Source organism: Harmonia axyridis, chromosome 5, assembly GCF_914767665.1.
Source record: "Harmonia axyridis chromosome 5, icHarAxyr1.1, whole genome shotgun sequence".
NCBI classification, from domain to species: domain Eukaryota; kingdom Metazoa; phylum Arthropoda; class Insecta; order Coleoptera; family Coccinellidae; genus Harmonia; species Harmonia axyridis.
In genome coordinates this window covers 7,823,395-7,847,589 of record NC_059505.1, presented here as the reverse complement: position 1 = coordinate 7,847,589, position 24,195 = coordinate 7,823,395, and the positions used below count along the sequence as shown (strand labels likewise).

Genomic DNA, 24,195 nt, shown 5'->3' with positions numbered 1-24,195 from the left:
TAATTTCAAAATTTTTCATAGAGTCAAAATGAACCTGTTGAACCTTTGCCATTTTACCTAACATAAATAAATGTTAAAAATAGCGTTATAAAAAAAATCAATTATTCATAAAAGAGCATGTTTAAGAAACCATTTACGTCGTAAGAAACATCCAAACGGATACTCTCCTGCAGTACGAGTTTAAACGACGGAAATGGTCGGGAAGTTACGATCTCAGCCATAGCGTAAACGAATTCCTGCTGGGGCAAATTTAAAAAGAGTAGAAAAACGCACACGTGAAGGAAATTAATTCGCAATGCAGCGTACGACATAATCGAGTCAGGCGTTACGACGTTACGTTGGTAATTGCGTCTGAATTACTAGTTATCGAATAAACTTTTTGCAGCTTTGGGCCGAAAGTGGTAAATTCATAAGCACAAGTTTTTGATGAATTATTACATGCGGATTTGGTAACTGGTTATGTAATTTAATTTGACGAGTTGAAAGTGTTGCATTGAACTGTGGCAAGTGTGAAATGATTGGAATATCGAATAAAGAAAAGAGAGTTGCAATACGGCTTAGAGCTTCTTTTTATGATCATTCCATCCATCTTCGATATTTCTTCAACTTCGAAGAAATTACATATAAGATTTCAGGGCCGGCGCGAGCAATTTCGGCGCCCGAAGCAAAGAATTTTTTGACGCCCCTGCTGAAAAAGTATCAATAAACATCCTCCCTCCCCCCAACAAAAAAAAATCACCTGCCCCTCGATGATAATTCGCCATTTTTTATTTCTCTAGCGTCCTTGCTAATCGTTTCTTTCCAAAGTCGTTTTCACTGGGTTTCTTTTTTTTCGGATATTTTTACCTACAATAAATTCCTGGATTTCTTCGACGCTGATGAACAATGCGTTAGTAATATATCTGATTCTCACATTCACAAGACACTGCGTACGATTGATGAAAGATTACCTATCATACTACAAGATACAAAGGGCGGTAAGGCATGCAAAGCTTCGAAAACGAATTAAAAACATAGTTCCGCTGAAAACATTTAGCATTTATCAGTAATTAGTTTCGAATGCAGAATCGTAGGAATTTTCCACATGCTGAATGTGTAAACAACTTCCGCGTAATTCGAAGTGTTGTTTTTCGTCTTTGTGAAATACATTCCATACCTCATTCAATCAGGGTAATAGGCAATGCTGCTTATGTTGGTTGGGTTGCCATGTGTTATTTATTGAACAGGCGGCTTAGTAAAGAAGGTTTGGAGATTTTTATTGAAGGGAATGTTGATAAACGCAGCAAGGAGGACCAAACTCATGTTGTTTTTAAGAATCAAAACTAAATTTTTTCAGAAATATGAAAGGGCGGGGCGGTCACAAACTGAGCTAAATTGGCGTCCTTCGAAAATAAGCGCCTGAAACAGTCGCTTCACTGTTTCGCCCCTAACACCGGCCCTGTAAGATTTATTAGATCCAAACGAAATATTCGAATTCGGAATCTACGTCCTGTGAAATATACTAGGTGGTCCAACGAAAACTTAAAACCTCGATTTTCCGACAAAATGAAAATGTGGACAATTGCTCGGACCCGTCAATTTTTAATTCGAGGGGTAACCCTCTGACGGGGGTGAGCACAACCCTTGATTATGAATAGGGATGAGCGATAGCTAATTTTGAAGATCATATCCAGTACTATCTGACCCTAAAATTCCGCTTTAAAATATCCATCGGTGATGTACGAACAGTGAATATGGTGGAATTTATTTCGAATATTTCCCTCCTGTGAAAAATTCTATGTATATGGAGAACAATTATCAAAAATTACAGCGATAATTGCATTGTAGGAAGCGAAACAGCACTGCGATAATTGTTCCGTTCATAGATGCATAGTTTCTATGCATCTTACACAGTTCGAATCTATGGCAATTCCATTCTACTTCAGTCTGACAAGTGATGTAACAGTTTATTCGGGAAATGTTCCCCCGAATTACACTCGTGCATCAAAATGACCGGATAATTTCGCATTCCAGTGTGTTTTCTTTGAAAAACTGCATTCGGTCATTTTCATTTTTGGAGAAAGAGCCCGACACCGAAGGTGGAGGTCTCTTTCTCCAAAAACTGAAAATGAACTCATGCAGTTTTCATGACAACACGCTGTCATGCAAAATTATCGGTAATTTTGATGCACTTGTCCAAAAAACTTCCCTCCTGTCCAAAATTCTATGTATCTGGAGAACAATTATCGAAAATTACAGCGATAATTGCATTGTAGGAAGCGAAACAGCACTGCGATAATTGTTCCGTTCATAGATGCATAGTTTCTATGCATCTTACACAGTTCGAATCTATGGCAATTCCATTCTACATCAGTCTGACAAGTGATGTAACAGTTTATTCGGGAAATGTTCCCCCGAATTACACTCGTGCATCAAAATGACCGGATAATTTCGCATTCCAGTGTGTTTTCTTTGAAAAACTGCATTCGGTCATTTTCATTTTTGGAGAAAGAGCCCGACACCGAAGGTGGAGGTCTCTTTCTCCAAAAACTGAAAATGAACTCATGCAGTTTTCATGACAACACGCTGTCATGCAAAATTATCGGTAATTTTGATGCACTTGTGCAATTACTTACGATAATATTATTCGTATCCGACACATTTAGTAGTATTTAGTAGTAAGTAATCTTCCACTATTTCACTTGCCATTTCGTTATAGAAAATTTTGAATCGAAAAATCCCAGATTCAAATAGAACTCGATAAGATCTTCGAAATGAGGGATCACAACTCCCCTCATCCCTATCAAAAATCAGAAGGGGTATTCTCACCCCCGTTAGCGGGGTTACAGTTACGGGGATGCGAAGAGTGAAAGAGTTGTTCCCCCTCGAAAGTGACGGGTCCGAGCGATTTTCCACATTTTCATTTCAAAGCCGGAAAATCGAGGTGTTAAGTTTTCGACGGACCACACTGTATATCGAGTATCGACATAGTTATAAAAAATATATATTTCAAGTCTCCATGTCGTGGTCCGGATTTAAAATCATTTTAAATGGTCATTTGACATGTCAAACGGAACTGTTATCTGAAGCGTTATATTTCAAATTGAAGGTTAGCCATCTAACAATATGAATCGTTCATCTAGCTAATATGAAAATTGTGAAAACTTACTACATAAATGATGATTCTGTATAGTAAGTTTCATGCATTACTGGCAGATTATGGTCGACATAATAGTCCATCTGGGCGTAAAATTAGTAAACACAGTGAAAAAATTCGAGACTAGATCTGTTACTGAAGTCTAAAAACCTAAAATGCATGATCGAAATGTACGTTTGACCGAAAATATTGGTTATGTAAGTGAAAATGTTGAAGAAGATCCAAAATTATCCATTCATTGGCGCGCACAATATTTGGGCTTCCCTGACGGCACACAATGGTGTATTTTGATCTAGATTTGCATTTCCATCCTTATATGGTTTAGTTGATATAAGAAGAAACTTCACTTATTGGCTATGTGAATAAGCAGAATTGTCATTTTTGGGGCAGTAAAAATTCTCACGTAACTGCTCAGAAGCCAATATATCTACAAAAAGTCACTGTATGATATGAAATTTGGCCCGGTGGATGAGGATTCACGACTTGACTTGGTATTTATGCTACTTGCTTTCATATTCAAGCTACTTGACTTGGGCTTGAATTGAAATCAACTCAAGTTCAAGTAATAGTTTTTCAATGTCAATTCAAGTACCTTGCAACGATTTTGCACACTTCAATTCATGTTACGCTACTGTAATTTTGGTTTGTCGATTCGTAGTGTGTGGTTGGTTGCCGATGAAGCGCCAATGGATGCGCGTATTTAGAGAAAGAAACAAATAATTTTCTGAAAGATTTTGAATAATGATCGAGACTTCAGGAAAGATACGTACCTACGTACGTAATTTCTAGTTTGGGTAATGTGAATTGCCCACCAAGATCTTGTGCTTTATATAGCCTTTGAATTATTGTAATGGAATTATGCGAAGAATCGTGTTTATGCCGATAATATACAGATTATCTATAAAACAACATCCGTCCAGTTATAAGTGAGATATTGACCAAAATGTGCCGACGAGTCATCGAAAATTATCTCACAAGGAGCGAGTTCTGCAAGAGATAACTCGGAGGACATTGAAATGATGTTGTATTCTTCACATAAATGGCAAGGTCCAAGCAAAATATTGAAATAAAAATTCGATTGATATTCTAAATGAAAGTGTGTTTTATTTTCTAAAAAATGGATAGTTCTTTATTTCTACATTTTGAAGGGGACGCAAAACTAGAACCTATAAGCTCTGTTTAGAAACTATTAAAAAAAAATCGTTCGACGGTGATCATTCAAATTTATAATTTTCAATTGTTCAATAGCTATACTACTATACATCTTCTTCAAACGTCACAGTTAAAAGACAAGTGAACAAATGTATTGAGAATATCTCCAACTTGGTGTCAAAGCAGAGCGAGAAGGGTGAGTTATTCGTTTCGAAGGATTTTTCCATCTGTTGGATTGTGAAGAAATATCGTCTCCATTTAACCAACTTGGTGTGAATTGCCACGCTATTCCCTTTGGATTTATCCGTTAGAAAATCGTTGTTGACGTAGCTTTTTCTTGCTTGTTCGTTACAGTTTTGATGCTGGGAACTTTTCACATATTTAGAATTGAGGAAAATTTTAGAAGAACGAATCTCATTGCTACCAATCTAATATTTATGTTTATTTATGTAGGATACAGTTATTGTTCCCTGTAAATAATTGCGATGGTCAACCGGATGCTTGGAGACCTATTAGTTTCTTCTAGTGTCGAGGGCATGACAGTTTCAATGAATTTACAGGGAACGAATTGTTATTGTACATATAATGTGAAAAGGATGTGTTATTCTTCGAGGTGTCGAAGATATGTCATGGAGTTATAAATCTTGAAGAGATTTACTGGGGGGTTGTGAAAGTTCGAAGACAATACGGTCGTACCAGACGTGTCACATCTGTGTATCAGGTTCTAGTCCTTCGAGAATATTCGATTTCCAGGAATCCGCGAAGATCTTTGTGGGCGGTACGACAAAGCTCTTATTGGACTAGGGGATGGTACTTTCCCTAAGGGTGTGGTCAAGATGAAAGAAGGGAGGTCGATATTCGAGACAGGGTAGTTCCAATCGGCAGAGAGAGGCAGTTCAAGTTGAGACGAAGACGAGTAAAGTTCGGTCTAAGTCGAAGTAAGAGTAAGTTCTGTCGGTTGGAACTTAAAGACGTAAAACGAAAAGACGGTTCGCGGACTAGATTAAGAAGAGTTGCGAACAAATCAAAGACGAGACGACCGATAACTTGAAGTACGACAAAGACGTGGTAATCGAAGACGTTTCGAGTATTTAAAACTAGAGTTAAAGACGAAATTCAGTACCGTAGTGAGAAACTTGTAATCAAGACGTAATTAGGATCTTCTCAATACTGAGTTTGTACTGTATAAGTGTGGCTTTGTAAATAGATGTAAATAATTGAAAAGAGTTTAATTATTACAAATCCAACAAAGTCACGGAGAAAAAGACGAAAGGCCAGGTAATCGAATCATACCTCTAGACGATCGATTAACCAAGCCTACATTTATATTAAGGATGATCCTTTTGAGATATCTATCATTATACGCAGTGAATAAAGACTTTATTATACAGTCTCTTAGAGTTCAAATTTAATTGAATTAAGTGTTTTTAAAAATAATCACTTTCTATTTTTCTTAGTTCTCCTAGAAGTTTATGTTTGAACAGCACTGAATTGTTAAAAAAATACGCGAAAGTGGCTAAATGAGTACAGAGGAAATGTTGTAAATGGTTTTACAAGGAAAAAATTGTGAATCTTTGTTAAAAATATAACGAACAAATATTTAGTATTTTTTTATGATTTTCCTTGGCTGTGAATTATTTCATGCAACATTCAAATTGTTTCGTCGCTTGATAAATGATAAATTTTGTTGAAAATGAACGTTAAAACCAAAATCTTTATGCCAAATACGATGTATTGTCGTTATGGAATGCATTATTGCCAAAATCGACAAGGAATCGACAAACCTGGATTTTCGTCAACACTACAGGCTACAATCTTTATCAGCAATATTTTCACTTGTTCTTGAGCGACACACACGGTTTCGATTCCTCACATCACTTACTTGCCCCAAGAGCTCGAATTTTTCCACCAGTTTTATTATTGCCGGCCGACAAGGACGAACCAAAAGTGCTTTTTGCAAACTGTGACTGCTAAGATTTCACCACTTTTGTAGCGAATTTTAAAAATTTCAGTGCGTTGTTGCAGCGTGTCTCCTCCCATTTGTAGTGATGGCGTAATTTCAACTTGTCAAATGTCAAAAGATGACAGCTGTCCGTATGGGAGGCTCTCCAAAATGAAATATCTTTTTGGAAAATACTTTATTTGCACACGGAAAAATGCACTTTGCGCATTTGTAAGTCAGGATTCACGACTTGGCTTGATATTCAAGATACTCGACTCAAGCTCAAGTAGCTTGAGCTTGACTTGAAATCGATTAAAGTTTAAGTCAAGTAGTAGTTTTTCAATGTTAATAAATACTTGACTTGAAATGGAAAAACTACTTGACTTGAACTTGAGTTGATTTCAAGTCAAGTTCAAGAGCTTGATTCAAGCCGAGTAGCTTGATTATCAAGCCAAGCCGTGAATCCCTACTTGTAAGGAAAATAACTATATCACATGCTCAAAACCAGGGGAAAAATTGATATGTGGAATAAAATTCAACGAACTGAATCCATGGTTGTAGACGTTTGAGAAAGAAATAAAATTTTCCACTCATTAACGTAAAATCTGATATTGCTCTAAGTAAATATAAATGAACTCTTTCCTTTCTTCCAGATAATATTGATCAGCCAGTGTGTGCAGTTTAGAACACTCTCCTACGGTGATTACGAGTATCCGGTTTGGGCTAACGTTATTGGATTATGTTTGAGTTTGGCCTCCATGATGTGGATTCCAGTGTATGCCATATATTACGTTATAAAAGGCCCGGGTACTTTATTGGAGGTAGGTGCAGTAAATAACGGATAAGGTTCGAAATAGCAGTGAGTGGTCTCTATAGACGAGGCGAAACAGAAAAATGAGGGGATTAAAGTTTAACGAAAACTTTTCCGGGTTGAATGGAAGATGTTTCGGGAATTTCAAGTCGCTTATCGAGATTGGGAGTGTATACTCCATCCTTCAGTGTAACATTTAAGTGATCGACTGACGAAAGGTATCGTTCAACTTTTCAACAAGAAAAGAATGGGATATAGTGTATATGTTATTGTAAAAGAATGGGGCGAAATGCTGTGGCCTCGAAATATATTATGAATTGGGTGAGAACTTTACACGTGTGTAAGACATTTTGTTGGGAAAATATCATTGAAGAAATATGGAATGGGGTTCATTAGGTCATCTGAAGAATAATTCTCATATACCCTAGGAGGATGTTGTCTGTTTTATATTAATATATTCACATTACTTTGAGAATCATTTTTTTATCAAGATTTTGCTTCAACTTTTTTTACCTTCAAAAAGCAATATTTTATCAGCACAGGAAATTTCTTTTTTCCATCTTTTGCAAATAACGAAAGTAGCTATACTCACAACGCAATATCTCACAAACTAATGGTCGGACTGCTGTCAAATTTTGACACATTTCGTTTGAAGTTTGGTACTAAACCTTCGAACGAAATGTGTCAAAATTTGACGGCAGTCCGACCATTAGTTTGAAGGTATTGCGTTGTGAGTGTAGTTATTTTTGTTATTTGAAAAACGATGAAAAAGAATAATTTCGTGTGCTGATAAAATATTGCTTTTTGAAGGTAAAAATACAGTTGAAGCAAAATCTTGGCTTGATGAAGAGTTTCCAGGCTTTGTAACAATAAATCAACAATAATTGATTGGTATGCTAAGTTTAAACGTGGTGAAATGAGCACCGAAGGCGGCGAACGCAGTGGACGCCCAAAAAAGGCTGTCACCGACGAAAAAATCGAAAAAGTTCACGAAATAATTTTGAATGACCGTAAAGTAGAGTTAATCGAGAATGCAGACATTGTGAAAATATCATCTGAACGTGTACATCTTATTGTTCACGAATATGTGTTCATGAGAAAGCTGTGTGCAAAATGGATCGCAATCGATCGAAAGCAACAACGTGTTAATGATTCTGAGCAGTGTTTGAAGCTGTTTAAGTGCAATAAACCTGAATTTTTGTGTCGATATGTGACAATGGATGAAACATGGCTCCATTATTTCACTCCGGTGTCCAATCGATGGTCAGCTGAGTGAACTGCTCACGATGAACCGAATCCAAAGCGAAGAAAAACACAACTCAGCTGGCAAGGTTATGCCATCAGTATTCTGGGATGCGCAAGGTATAATATTCATTGATTACCTCCAAAACTGCCAGACCATCAACAGCGATTATTATACAGCGTTATTGGATCGTTTAAAGGATGAAATCGTTAAAAAATGGCCTCATTTGAAGAAATAAAAGGTGCTGTTTCATCAAGACCATGCGCCGTGTCACAAATCAATGAAGACAATGGCAAAATTGCATGAATTGGGCTTCGGATTGCTTCTGCATCCATCGTATTTGGCAGATCTGGCCGTCAGCGACTTTTTCCTGTTCTAAGACCTCAAAAGAAGGCTCGCTGGAAAAAAATTTAGCGCCAACGAGGAAGTAATTGCCGAAACTGAGGCCTATTTTGAAGCGAAAGACAAATCGTACTACAAAAATGGTATCGAAAAGATCACTTTAATCGCTGTATCGCCCTCGAAGGCAACTATGTTGAATAATAATATCGAATTTCGCCAAAAAATGTGTTTTACTATGGTAGATCGGGAACTTTTAATTGGCCAGTTATATCACAAAGATATATTTTTGTCAAGCAATAGACACAAAGTTCTCATTCAAAATTCTGATATTGATACGTTCAAATATTTCGAAATGTTCATCCCAACAAGCACACTTCCGAAGAGGCACATTTTTTCAAATTGATCATCACCCCCTAAAAATGAGATAATTCAATAAAGCACGCCACCCCTAAATAATAAATATTGGAATTAGCGAATTAATTTTTTACCACCATTCCTACTGGAACCTCGCCCAAATTACATGACCGTTCTGGAAGCGCTTCCACATTGAAATAACGCCAGAAGCCTAGCACTTTTTAAAGGGTTTTGAGGGGGTGTACTGAAAATATCACCATAAATATTCAGTAGATAGGATCAAATGGTTGCAGGCTTATTTTACGTCGGAGTTTGCCTAAAATAACCCCGTTTCCGATTGGGAGCTTCAGTGAAAAATGGAAAACGATGCGAATCCCTATTCGATGAGTGACATAAATCAGAGTGTGTAACAAAGATTTATCTGGAGGTTGGATTGTTCGGGAATACTGCCAGAATTGGAAAATACACCTATCATTTCTAGTTTGCTTTTCGAGAGGGTTGCGGTTGAGGTATTTATCCAACTTGCAATAGCTACAACTGCGTTATGATTGCTGCACCCGGTATTTATAAAATGGAGGTTTTTGATGCTCATACGGTTCACACACTAATGTTCAGAAGGATATAAACTATCATTAAAAAAAAAGACGTCCAAATCGGACGAGTAATTTTGATGAAAACGTATCTTGAACTTTTGCCTAATTTTTAGTGGTGCGTTAATTTCTGGGGGAAGAGTATTTGATGAAGTTAATATTATACCTAGAAGGAATAGTTTCTCTAAATTACAGAATTACTATATTTTAATATTAACTTTGATGGAACATTCTCATAATTCTGATTTTTTTTTTGATTTAGCAACTTGAATTTAATCTTATCCGTTATTTCTCATCGAAATTAAGAATGTTTCAAAACAAGATAGCTCAAAACAGGATGTTAAATTGGAAAGGTTCAAAGGAAAATGAGAGATTAATTTTAAGAGAAAAAGCCCTATAAACATGGTCTTTGAACGTTTTTTCTCGATATCAGGGTGTTTCTTGTAGCCCCACTTTTATGTGATGTTGTGTTTATTGGAATCTTCATTGATTTTCGCTACAGATTGGCTGAATGAGTACCTGAACTTATAATTAACTTATTCATCGCAGCTAACTAAAACTGGATCTTGTTATATTTTGGATTTTTCTGAGGATTGCCAGAGAATTCTTCAAAATCTTTTTCCCGAAATCGGTGGTAGAAAAGACAAAACTACAAAAAACGAAAGGTATAATTCTGGATATTAGTTCTTTTTACATTTTTCTAAACTAACAGTGTTCCACGAAAAAAGAAGTTTGGTGGGAAAAAAGTGGCCACTATTCCAGAAAATGTCACCCTGTAGATTTGTATTCAAAATTAGCATCTCCCATGATGTAAACTTTAAATTGAAATATCTATACTAAATTTAAGTTCAATATCTTGTGGAGGAAAGTGCTATGAGAAGAAAATTGCAAAAATCAAACTGTTCCTCAAAAATAAAGTGTTTATATGACTTTTTTTTCAATTATCCGAGGAATCGGTCAGTTTCATTTTGACCTCCAATTTAGATTGAATAATCTTGATCAATTAAATTCTTTAATCAGAGAGGTACTCGTATAATGTATTACTGAAGGTATAATAGAAAAGGTTTAGTTTGTCTCTATTTGGATTCAGTTTGTTTTGAGCTAAATTGTTCTATGCAATGAGAAAAGTTACTCTTTTTTCTATCATCGTTAAATGAAGTAATTTTTCCAAAAATAGTAGGTCGAATAAAGGAAAACTGTAGGTATATCCTACCGTTCTTAGAGGCCAAAATTAATTCTTGTCACTTATTTATATTTATTTCATTTAAATACTCGTTGAATTTCTCTGAAAGTAATTTTTCAGTATTGATATGGCTGTAACGATTCAATTCGATATCTTACAGCTAAATTATCATAATAAAACAAAGATTCAAAGTCACATCGATAGTATCTACTTCAGAATTTGATCCATATAACATACACTTTTGTTCCCTCATTTTTCATAATATCCTATTTCTGTGAACCGAATGAACAACAGTCAGATTAGGTACGCTACTGACTCTCCATTTCCATCTTTTATGGTCCCAAATTCAAGCCTAATCAAATAAGAAACTATTAGAGGTGTACCAAAAAATTTAGACTGTTAAAAACTTGAAGCCCTGAATTTGAATTCAAATGAAGTTCATGAGAAATTCATGGCAGTAGTTGAAAAAGTTCGTCGAGATAAAAAAAGCTTTAATTTGTCAGAGGGAACTCAGAGATGTGAAGTGTGAATCATTCACTATTATCTTATCGACCGCCTTAGGGATTTCTGCAAGAAACAAAGTTCGGATTCTAGAAGCTAATTTTGGCGAAGAATGGATTCAAGATTAAGTCGACTGCGTCTTATCGAATTGAGGAGTTTTCATTCTATCCGCAATTGTGAGAGGGTCCACTGTTATAATACAGGATGGTCCAGTTTTCAATAGACCGATTTTTTCTTTAAAATTCGACTTTATTCGTCAACATAGTCACCTTCTCGAGTGGTACACTTCTTCATTAGAGTCCAATTCCTTTCTCTGTAGCATTTGCAGAAAGTCAGAAAAAACTAGGGTCAGATCTGGGAAATAAGCAAGGTGGTCAAGTAGTTGGTTCAATTTCACGATGGGTTTCATCCATTTGTGACAAAAAGCAGTGTCTTTTTTTTTGTTCTTCATTTTTCACAATTTGTGCACTCAATCGATCCTATAACGTAATAGTCATCGTTGTTGGATTTGTCTTGGTGAATAAAGTCAATGAGCAATATAAGAAACCACGTCCCAAAATACCGATGCCATAACCTTGTCAGCTGTTTGAGATTTTGGTCGCTTTGGATTGCTTCAACTGACTGCTTTCCTGAATCTATGTTTTATCTACATCCACTTATCACCGCAAAAATCCAGTTTATTCTGCTTAAACAACTCCAAATCGCCAACGATGCTTCATTGCTTTTAATAGCGGTGAGCAAGCGTGGCAGTAATTTAGAACAAACGCTTTCTTGAGGATGAATGTTTACGCAAAGTGTGAATATACTTCTGGATGATGTCTTAGACTTTATCTGTTTGATAATATTGAATTGAGAGGTATTACCACCACGTGGTTTTTCGCGTATCATTCAATTTTTGGTATCCATTGATTTCCCTTCTGGCGCTCCTGCAATGACCAAAATTTGTACGATGTCCGATGTTGTACATTTACTTTTACATTCACTCCATCTTCTTTCTTTTCACGAAGCAAATTAATAGAGGGCAGCGCTGTACGAGGACTTTCACGAAATTATAGTTTTACCTCTTTTGTAATGATTTCTGGTAGGTTTTTTTCACGAATACTTTCAAAATATATCAGTGCTTTGTACAAAGTACATATCATCAATTCTTTTGGCGAACGAAAAGTTATCTAATTTTTTTTCATTCGGAAACTGATAGTATATTATTCAACGAGCGGTAATGTAGGTCATAACTCACGCAGATGAATTCATTGAGTGAGTTATGACCATAACCGCAAGTTGAATACTATATATTATCTACGACTATAACAATAAATACTGAAATACAAGAATAGAGGAAGAATTTTATTGACAGACTCCAAAAGTTACCCATAAACGTCAAAAATAAAAAGTGACATAACTATCCCCAATAAAAATAATGGAATGTTCCCTTTCGGCCAATCGAATAAAAACAGAGAAGTATAAAAGCACAGATCCATCTTTTCCGATTTATTATAGTGAGTTATTATAACTCACACTGTTTGTTAATAGATTCTATTAATTGCTCAAAAGCAGTAGAATAATGAATAAATAATTCAATAGGAGTAGATAAAAATATTTACTTTCCTCCATGTAGATTTTTGTTTCATGAAATTGTGTGAAAGTTCCATGAAAATCGGTGATTTGTAAGAAGAAATATCTCTAATTTCGTTTCGAACTGAGCCACGTGGTGGTGTTCCCTCTTAAGGATAGTTTTCATTCATAACAATAAGTGATAATTTTCCTTCCAATGATTTTTATTGTCATAATGTTTTTTCAGAACTTCAGGAGTGGTCTGAAATCAACAGTGAAATCGAGGAAAGTAGCCCAGAAACAGAAAGAAGTGCTTGCTACCCTTCCAGTGACGGAGAGCAATGTCAGACTTCTTATACCTAGCAGTAAACAATGTTTGAGCGAAGAAACGTAGTACAAATTTATATTCGAGTAGACAAGTTAACTTTTTGCTTGTGATTCTCAAGAAAAAATTAAAGATTTTGATGGAGAACAATCATCTTTTTATTCTCCTCTTGAAACTCCTGTACAACACTATTTCAGAACGATGAAGATCATAAAAAAAGATCACAGGTGTTTTCATTCGGTTGTTTTTTATCTTTGGTTTCTACAAATTTTGAAAATAATCACTATCATAATTGAATTTTAAGTTTTTAATCCCAATATTTTAAACGACGAGTATGGTTATTCTAAAGTGAATAATTTCCTGGTACAATGAGTCATTATCGGCAATGATATTTTCTCAAATTTAGTGTTCATGCATAGGATTATTAATTTTGATATAACAGTTTATTATAATTATTGTTATTTCAAATGTTGAAGGTTCAAATTTTAATCTACTCAACAACCTGAAAATTTGAAATCTTGAGCACATTCCATTCGAAAGCTTCTATTCCAACACGAATGCGAAATTTCGAACGCATGAGTGTTGGAATTGCCTTCTGCAACGAGTATTAGACGATATTTTCTCTATTTCATTCAAGTTCTGAGAAATATTGTCGGAAATCAATGAAAAATTCAGATTATATATCCTAGTGACTTTTGTATTGTATTTTGGCAGTTGGTGTGGCTATTACGAAAATTGACAGATTACAGAATTTGAATAGTACGTTTCGAATTTTGAAATAATTTATAATTACTCATTAAATTCGTGAATTATGTCTAACGAAATCGATTTAACACCACCAGAATCCAGAGAAATTGCAAAGAGAGTTGCAAACCATTTTACTATATCCAAATTATATCATATTGACAATTGAAGTGTTTTGAAATTTGATAGGATCGGAAGTCAGTGTAGACAACCACAAAACAAAAAATATAACTGAAAACAATGCTGAGTTCATTAAATCACTATTTTTAGTACTGTAATGAACTTTTCACGATACTGAAATAGAGAAAAATAGAATATAAACCCCAGTTCTTACCTGTAAAGTTAACTGTTCAATCTGACCCTCCCCGTTCAAATCAAGAGTCATCTTCCATAATTATGAAATGAAAAACCATTACAATCAGAATATCCCCTTGTTAAAGTTGAGTTGAAATTGGGAGGGGACCTCGTACTGTATCTGAGAGAGAGTGAGATAATAAATAATTCCAGGCGCAGGCCCTAGCCAAATTATAATTTTCCTTGGAGAATGTCACCCCTATGTTGCCTCAGGCATATTTCGGGGAGTTAGGGATTAACATTAACTTCGGGGCTACGTTGTTATTCTTATATAAAATGCGAAAACATAATCGTATTTTGTAGTTATGCGTTTGGACGCTTTGAACCCGGAACACATATTATAACGGGTGTTTTTTTAGCTGCTTGGGAAGTTTTCTATGGTTTGGCAGTTGAGAATATCGAACTGTATTGATATTTTTGTTCAGTGAGGTCCGAATTATGGAAAATTACTTTGAAAAAATAAATCTGTTTGCAAAGTTCATACAGCACTTCTTCTATTTTACAGTAGACCTAATCGGCCTAGTGAGCAAGCAATTCGTTTAGTTATTATAGATCGTATTCGCAATAATTTTACTTTTTTCGATTTAAAACCATCCACCAGAAAATAGTATATTGTGCAGCAAGTGGAGAATGTCAAACTTTTCTCGCGAGTGTGGAAGTTTGTGGCACGAGCCTGAAAGGCGAGTGCCGCAAATACACGAGCGAGAAGAGGACTTTTCCTTCAACTGCTGTGGAAAGTAGCGTATTCTTCATAGCTAACTCAATTTCAATACTATATATTGCTCATACTGTGGGAAATATTATTTCTCACGGCACTTTGCCCACACCTCGCTTGGTAGACCAATGAAACTGGGCCTTTGAGTCGTTTCTATGGAAACGCAATAAATTAGCACATACTGTCAACGAAGAACATTTTGATTCGAAGCAAGTCCATTACTTGAATTATTGAAATTTGTGCAGTTGTAGGAAAAGTATAGTGTGCAACATGTGGAGAAAGTCGTTTTCTCGCTCGTGTGTTTGCGGCACTCGCCTTTCAGGCTCGTGCCACAAAAGTTGAACTTCCCCCACTTATTCCACAATATACTATTCTCGCACACCAGCGAGAAAAGGACTTTCCCCGCATGTTGCACACTATAATTTTCATACAACTGCACAAATTTCAATAATTTGTGGCGGCTTCTCATAAAGCCCACATAGCAACAATAATAAAACACAGCACTCAGTGGCCTAGAGGCTAAGACTGTGTTCTCACTCACCGAGATGCAACAAGGTCCCGGGTTCGAGTCCCGGCGGCTCCCGATAATAATAAATTCCCCAAGCGTCTGTGACACGGCACACACAATTATACCAAAGTCACACTGATGAGTCCGGTGTGTGTGCCAGGGACGAAACGCATAAGTAGGTATACGTGAAATCCTACAAATTCAATTGATGGACTTGATTCAAATCAAAATGGCCTTCGTTGACAGTATGTGCTAATTTATTGCGTTTCCATAGAAATGACTGAAAAGCCCTATGAAATGGTCTACCAAACGAGGTGTGGGCAAAGTGCCGTGAGCAATAATATTTCCCACACACTATGAGCAATATATAGTTTCGAAATTGAGTAAGCCATGAAGAATACGCTACTTTCCATAGCAGTTGTAGGAAAAATCCTTTTCTCGCTCGTATATTTGATATTTTAGATATGTTTACACAAACACACTTATCCCAAAATAACGCAACATTTTGTAATTTAAGCCATCCTGTATTTCTAACGGTTTTCGATATCCCTGTAGTGCCCCTCTAAATAGTTATAACCATGTATACTGTTGCCATTATAGCCATTTTAAATTATATCATTTCTATTGAAAACTCGTCATGTTTTTTTGCAGATAAACTTCATGAAGTCACCTCAGAGTTCGATAATTCCAATCAATCATTCTTTATCCAACTTCGAAAAATACTACATTTCAACATAGGTATGCGCTCATAATCATGCATAACAGTGTAGTTCACATGTTCATAATCCCATATCACTGTTTCATCAAGTGTGAAGGAAAAACTGGGGCCCACGAAAAATCATGCAATGCACTAATTTCCTCAATAATTCACGGGACAGCGATAAAACCTTTTGTAATTAATTCAACGAACATGAACTTCATTAAACAATTGCGTGATTTTTTTTTACCCTTACTGACAAGGGCCATCGGACAGAATATTTGAGATACTCACGCAATCGTTCAGGGGAGAATAAGAATGACTGGAGAATATTAGCTGTAATTGACTACAATACTTGTTCCAGTATTTGACGTGAAAATTGTTATTTCTGAAAGCAATTGAAGTTACTATTTGCTAGTCCGAAAGATGGCGTCGTGGACTGCACATCTCACAGAAGAACTTCTCTACTTGGGACTTGAACCCAACCGTGCTACATTATGGAGATGAAGGTGTATATGGCAGGGAAAAATATTGATGATTCCAGGGATAAACACCGTAATCTTCTTGGAGAAGGCGTATCTCCAAACTTAGATGAAATAGTCTCGCCAAACAATAAAAACCAACACGCTGATTACTGTTGAAGAAAACTGGAATGCAGATATCGAAAGAGCAGAAAAAAACGCTTCCAGATCCAACCATCAAGAATTTCACAAATTTCTATCGTCAAGTTAAGCATGACAGTTATTTTCAAATGAAACCCTTTTTTTTTGAAAAACGAATAGATTATTTCTAAGCATCTATTTTTTCATCACAAATGAACGAATAGGTACTTACGTTCTTCAAAGTTGTTGTGTACTTATTTATGAAATTCGAAAAAATTTGACTTCAAATAAGTTCTCATGAAATCATGGCTTCATTATTCTCAAATGAAGAGTACGTTGACAAGATGTTAGTGTTTGCTTAATTGAAATGAACGGAAGAGGTGCTGAACGAGAATTCCGTAGACGTTTCCGCCATCGCCGAGATTCAAATCATAAGTCATTTTCCTGTCTTGCAGCTCATCCTACGCAACATGGCTCATGTCATAATTTAGTTGCACCAGAAATGAAATAGGCGAATATATCCATGAGAATATTCTGCAGTTGGCATACAATAATGATGGGGATGGTATTAGGTAAACAGTTCTGAATAAAAGGAGTACATACCTAAATGGTTCAATTGGAAAACATTGAAAAAAGAAAAATATTTGTCCAATCGTTACCAAATGTTTTCTTTAATTGGGACCTGGTGTAGGATAACCCAGTGCTCACACAAGGGAGATCACGTGAATAATTTCCACTGATGAGGTTCATTTCATACAGAATGGAATAGATAACACCAGGAGTAAGCACCTATGGAAAACAAGAAATATTTAATTTTAATAGAAAAACTATCCATGCGACGATTCATATCCTGAATGTAGGGTACGCAACACACAATAGTAGGTTGATCGCTCATTTCACATTTCAAACTATCCAGTATTAAAATAATTCCTGACTTTCATGTAAGGAATTATTTGGATAGTGCATATCCTGATATATTTATTGGGCACGATAAAAAAAATAGCATGGTTTTAATTTTATGCTTCAATATGAAGAAATCTGCGGATGAGACTCAATGAATGCACTCAAAAACCTATGGTGAGGCTGCTATTAGTGAAAGATTAGTGAAACGCCGAAAGTAGTTTCAACTCTGCAAAAACGGTGATTATGACGTCGAAGACCAGCATGGCGGTGGAAGAGAGAAGGTTTTCGAAGATGCGGAATTGAAGGCATTACTTGATCAAGACTACTGTCAAACGCAACAAGGATTGGCAGGATCATTGGGAGTGACAAAACAAGCTATTTCAAAACGCTGTTTCTGCATCGCATTGTGACTGGAGACGAAAAATGGGTTCATTACGATAATCCCAAGCGCAAAAAATCATTTGAAATCCCGGCCATGCTTCCACATCGACTGCCAAACCAAATATTCACGGTTCTAAGGTCATGCTCAGTATTTGGTGGGACCAGCTCGGCGTAGTGTATTATGAGTAATGAAAACAGACTGAAACAATCACAGGCGTTCGTAATAAGACACAATTAATGCGTTTGAGCCTAGCATTAAAAAAAAGGGCCAAAATACAACAAGAAATATAATAAAGTGATTTTACAGCATGAAAATTCTTGACCCAATTGTTTTCAACGTGGTCAAGACATACCTGGAAACGTTGAAATGGGAAGTTCTATCCCACCCGCCGTATTCTCCAGACTTTGATCCTTCGGTGTATCACTTGATTCAACAAAGCCATTTCAAAACGCCTGAAAGTCATGAGTATGATTCAGAAACAAGAAAATTCGGTGCCGTTTGAGTTGAAGCCGGAAAATGTTGAACAGCGTTTGTTTGCTTGTGAACAGCTGCTTGCAAGGCTAAGACGAAAATGATTTCTGCATTGCATTGTGACTGGAGACGCAAAATGGGTTCATCACAAAAATGTCAAGCGCAGAAAATCATGGGGATATCTTTGCCATGCTTCCACGGCCAAACCGAATATTCGCTGTTCCAAAGTCATGCTCATTATTTGGTGGGACTAGCTCAGCGTAGTGTATGATGAGTTGTTGAAACTGACTGAAAGAATCAGAAGGGATCGTTATCGAACGCAATTGATGCGTTTGAGCCGAGCATTGAAATACAAACTACCGCAAAACAACGAGAGACATGGTAAAGTGATTTTACATCATGACAATGCTCAACCTCATGTTGCGGAAGTGGTCAAGACATACTTGCAAATGTTGGAATGGAATGTCCTACCCCACCCGCCGTATTCTCCAGACGTTGCTTCCTCGGACTATCGCTTGTTTCGATCAATGGTTCACGGCCTGGCTGACCAGCACTTCCGGTCTTATGAAGAAGTAAAAGATTGGATCGCTTCAAAAGGTGACCAGTTATTTTAACGCAGGATTCGTACGCTTCCCGAAAGATGGGAGAAAGTAGTGGCCAGCAATGGACAATACTTTGAATCATTAATGTTCAACCAGTTTTTCACAATAAATTCTCGAATTTCGGAAAAGAACGTTTGAAAGTTTAACACTTATGGCCTAATTCGCTCCTAATTTGAAGCACCTTCATCGCCCGCTATGTGTTTATACCACTATCTAAATCTGTATATGTTCGCTTGATTTGCTTGAATTACCAAAATGTTGTTTCTATTGGCTCGAATTAACAAAACTGTTGCTTTTTGTTCAAAGGACTCTATAATGTTGATAGTGGATGAAGGAAAATACGATAATATTTTCAACTTGTTAAATTTGACTTGTTCAGCGAGAGAAAACATGCATCGAATAGAATGGTAATTGCATAATTTTAATAACTTATAAATACTACTGAATACTGAATTGTGGAAGCACTCGCTAGAGGAGAGAGCATTATGCGAGTAAAATTAGAGTTCAACCACAGAGGAATTCTTCTTCTTCCTGTGTAAGTCTTAACAAAATCATTCAGTGGCCACTTCTATTTGATTCTATTGAGAGGAACATTGCGTACTGAAGCTGTTACTCTAAGTAATCATCAAACTTCAATAACTCAGCCGTATATTTGCGTTATCGATCTCCGAGATTGAAGTCTACGTCAGTTCCTGCGTTGTGCCACTCCGCGGTCCAGATGATCCAAGCGTACGTCCACAGCAACTCAATGAGCCGTTTCGACAACTTCCAATATACGACAAGACGGAGGAGGCAGTGGCTGCGTGTCAGGCGATTTAGGGATTTAATCTGCCATGGTGTGGACGTGTTCCGCATCTACAACCGCCGACAACTTTGTAAATTTATTGGCTCTTATTGCGCATAATTTATAGGGTCTCCTTTATTGCCCCAGAACGGCTTTTTTACGCTTATTGCGTTCGGATTTTCTGGAATACACATTGGACGAAGGGAGGGAGGAGATGCTGCGTTGGATAAGTCGCTGGAGCGGGGATGGAGATGAAACTTTGGGACGGCTTTGTTGGAACATCTTGATAAGCTGTGGAATGCTTATTTTCCCTCCGATTGAGTAAATGGGCTGCGAGCAGACATGAAGAACCTACGTAGGGAAGAGATGGTTGATGCGATAATGATGTTGTGGACGTGGAACTTCAGGAATGTGTAGTCAGTGACATGATAAGTGTTACACCCGGAAGGAATAAGTTCTCAACTTGATATCTTGCCATTGTAATGGATTCATGATGCATGCTGTGGGAGCAATGGATGAAAAACAAAGTTTTGCCACTTTGTTTTGCTTTTCAGTCTAACTTATATATAAATACAGGAAGTTGTATGAACTTTGTCGGGATGATATTTCTTGTCCGCTGAATTATGAATCAGTCAATCAATCTTGGTAATTCTTAAGGATTGGTGAATCTGGATATTTGAGTTTGTAATGAATAATTTTTCTGGAAATTCAGATCTGTATTCAAGATTTTTTTCTCTTGAAAATAATGAAAAAACCATTTTGTATCATCTTCCAAAAAATACTCAAATGCAAATATCGAAAGAGCAGAAAAAATGCTTTCAAACCATCGATCAAGTAGGATGGCACAAAGTTGTATCGTTATTTTTAGACCATATGAATATATCAGTAAGTCAAGTTTCATATCACATGAATTTTGAAATGCAGCCATATTTCTGTCAATTTGTCAACGATTAGCAAACGGTCTGGGAGCAGACATGAGGAACCCACACAGGAAAGAGATAGTTGATGCAATAATTATGTTGTGGACGTGGAACTTCAGGAATGTGTAGTCAGTGACATGATAAGTGTAACACCCGGAAGGAATTATTTCTTAACTTGATATCTTGCCATTGTAATGGATTCATTTGATGCATGCTATGGGAGCAATGGATGAAAAACAAAGATTTGCTACTTTGTTTTGCTTTTCAGTCTAACTTATAGATAGATACAGGAAGTTGTATGAACTTTGTCGGGATGAAATTTCTTTTCTGCTGAATATTAAATCAGTCAATCAATCTTGGTAATTATTGAGGATTGGTGACATTGGATATTTGAGTTTGTAATGAATAATTTTTCTGGAAATTTAGATCTGTATTCAGGATTTTTTTCTTCTGAAAGTAATGAAAAATAACATTCTGTATCAACTTTCGAAAAATACTCAAATGCAGATATGCAGAAGGAATGCTATCAAACCATTCATCAAGTCGGATGGCACAAAGTTGTATCGTTATTTTTAGACCATATGGATATATCAATAAGTTAAGTTTCGTATCACATGAATTTTGAAATGCAGCCATATTTTTGTTGATTTGTCAACGATTAGACAAACTGTCTGGGAGCAGACATAAGGAACACCAGCAGAAAAGAGATAAACTAACTAGCAGATAGATAGAGGAGACTGTATGAACAACGTCGAGAGGAAATGTGTTTTGCTATTTCAATTTTTCTACTAGTACACAGGGTGTTCGAAAATTTGGAGAAATTTCAAATGCAGCTGAAGTTTGAATGAGTTAACTGATCTTGGGGATTTTTTACGATTGGTGACATCAAAGATTCGATTTTATAATTGATAATTTTTCCGGAAATCTATATAATGGATTATTTTCACATCTAGATTTTTATGATTCATTTTTCAAAGAAACATTTCATGGCGAGGGAATAACTTCATGCATATGGACAGAGTCGAATTATTTCATCTGCTAATTATGAATTTTCCAAAAAAGGAGAGCAATTCTATTCACAATCTTATAACTATTTTCTTATAACTAGCATTGGCCATTTTTTATTTTTGCCATGAATCAAGACTAATTTTTCTTTTATATCATTTCTGAAGTTTTTTCCTTATATCTGTATTTATTATATATTATTCTATTTTTTTGTTGAAACTGAAATGTAGTTTATTGAAATTAATATTTACCTGTCTTCATTCGTACTATGATATTTTTATAAAAAACGCTTTTAGTTTTTTTATGTTTAATAACCGTTTTGTGACATATTTTTTCTGCTTATTCGAGTCAAGTCAAGATTCGTATCACAGGAATTTTGAAATGCGGCCATATTTCTGTTCATTTTTCAATGACTAGGTAAACGTTCTACAAGCAGGCATGAGGAACCCACGCAGGAATGATGTTGAAGACGCAGAACTCCTAAAATGTGAACCCAGTAACCCAGTGACATACATATTTAACTTGATATCTTGGTTATGTCATAAATTCATCTGATGCATGTCATGGGAGCAATAGAAGAAAAACAAAGTTTTCCCTCTTTGTTCTGCTTCCTAGTATAACAGTTTTTCGTATCGCTTTTATTATTTCAATATCAGCGGAAATAATGGACCTACATGTAGCTACATATAACTAAGAATTATGGTATTGCGGTATAGGATACATTTCTTGAGGCTTTCAAGAGGCAAAAAAATACAGGATGATCTAAATACCATTAATAATATCAGCCATATCACAATATCTTTGCACACCAAAATCTATAAAAATGTACGATACGTTTTCAATATTAATATACTATATACTTGGGATATTGATAATGAACGAGATAATATTATGACAATCGTGTTCCTTGTTTTCCAGTTAACGATCTTGTGAAACTTATCATGAAATTATGAGGCATTTGTTAATGTCCGAGGGATATACGGCTGAAAATTTTCTGATGAAAAATTTATAACTCAACATTACGAAACATTGATTTACTTATTAAAAGTACATTAGTGAAAGCATAATCCTAAAATTTAACTTAACATCAGATCCGTTGCTTTTCTACCATCTATAGAAGATAAAATATTATGCGGGGAAATAGTTCTTTTTTCGTTTGAATATTTTTGCCTCAAATAAACATTGAATGATGGAAATAAAAAATTATCTGGTACAATTTTAAGAACGAGTTGTTGGTATTTGGTGAAATTATTTTCTTCAACTATTCAAATGTTCATTATAATCTTAGGTGATGACATTGAATCGGTTTGTGTTCATTTTTCTATGTGTAGTATATGTTGACAAGATTGGGTGGAATGGTTTCATATGACACAAAATGACAAAATTCGAATGGTCTTTAGAACTGAAGAAAATTTTCCAGAAAAGCAACAATTCAAATGGCTTAATTTACATAACCCCTAATAGTATACAGGGTTAGAACTATTTAGAGGGATACTTCAGGGATATCGGAAACCTTTTGAGATGCAGGGTGGCTTTAATTACAAAAAAGTTGCGTTTTTAAGGGATAACTGTGTTGATGTGAAGAGATCCAGAATATCTACGAAGGTTCTCGAGAAATCTCGAGAAAAAAAATGGAGATTTTCTTTTTTTCTGTACAATTCATTTGTTTCAGGAGATAACTCCACGAAATTCGGTTTGTAGCCATTATCCAATATAAAGATTCTAAAGGGGTCGTCGAATTTCTTCTGTTTCCCATAGTTGCAGAGATGCGATGTCAATTTTTTTTCTTATGGACATTGATTCTCCGTATGAGGTGATAAAGAAAAAAATAACGAATTCAACAATGTATCACATTCCACAAAAATATCGAATCTAGCTACGCAAATTCGAACAGAAAAAAAGACAATCTCGATTTTTAGTTTTTTTGAGATATCTCGAGAACCATTGTAGATATTTTGGATCTGTTAACACCAACACACTAAGCCCTAAATAACGCAACTTTTTTGTCATTCAAGCTACCCTTCATCTCTAACGGTTTTGATATCCCTGCATTTTTTCCTTTCGAGATTTTACGGCTGGATTGTACCGTACCGAACGGACGGACAGAATTGAATTGAATTTGAGCTCAGAATCGTTATCAGTGAATCGAATCACATCGTTTGAAATTTCACCAGGCTCAAAATTAGAAAAATATATACATCGTGGTAAAATTATATAACGTTCTGTTCGGGGAATGAACGAAACAAAGCACGAATCACAACAAGCATGAACCTATGAAATTCAAACCAGCAGGCTTCTAAGGCGGTTCCCGCTAAACCTAATTATACGGAAACAAGATATTCGTCTAACTATATTTTCATGTTTTCCATGTCTACAGG

General features: G+C 35.9%; 1 protein-coding gene across 2 annotated transcripts in view; it reads left to right on the top strand.

Moving 5' to 3' along the window:
- LOC123680436 (sodium- and chloride-dependent GABA transporter 1-like) overlaps window positions 1–13,274 on the top strand; it is a 68,165-nt gene extending 54,891 nt beyond the window's left edge. For both annotated transcript variants that reach the window (XM_045618335.1, XM_045618334.1), the window contains exons 10-11: window positions 6,884–7,051; window positions 13,053–13,274. In XM_045618335.1, coding sequence (XP_045474291.1) covers window positions 6,884–7,051; window positions 13,053–13,199 — 315 coding nt within the window. In that variant the 3' untranslated portion in view covers window positions 13,200–13,274. The remainder of the gene's footprint in view (window positions 1–6,883; window positions 7,052–13,052) is intronic.
- Window positions 13,275–24,195: the final 10,921 nt, after the last annotated feature.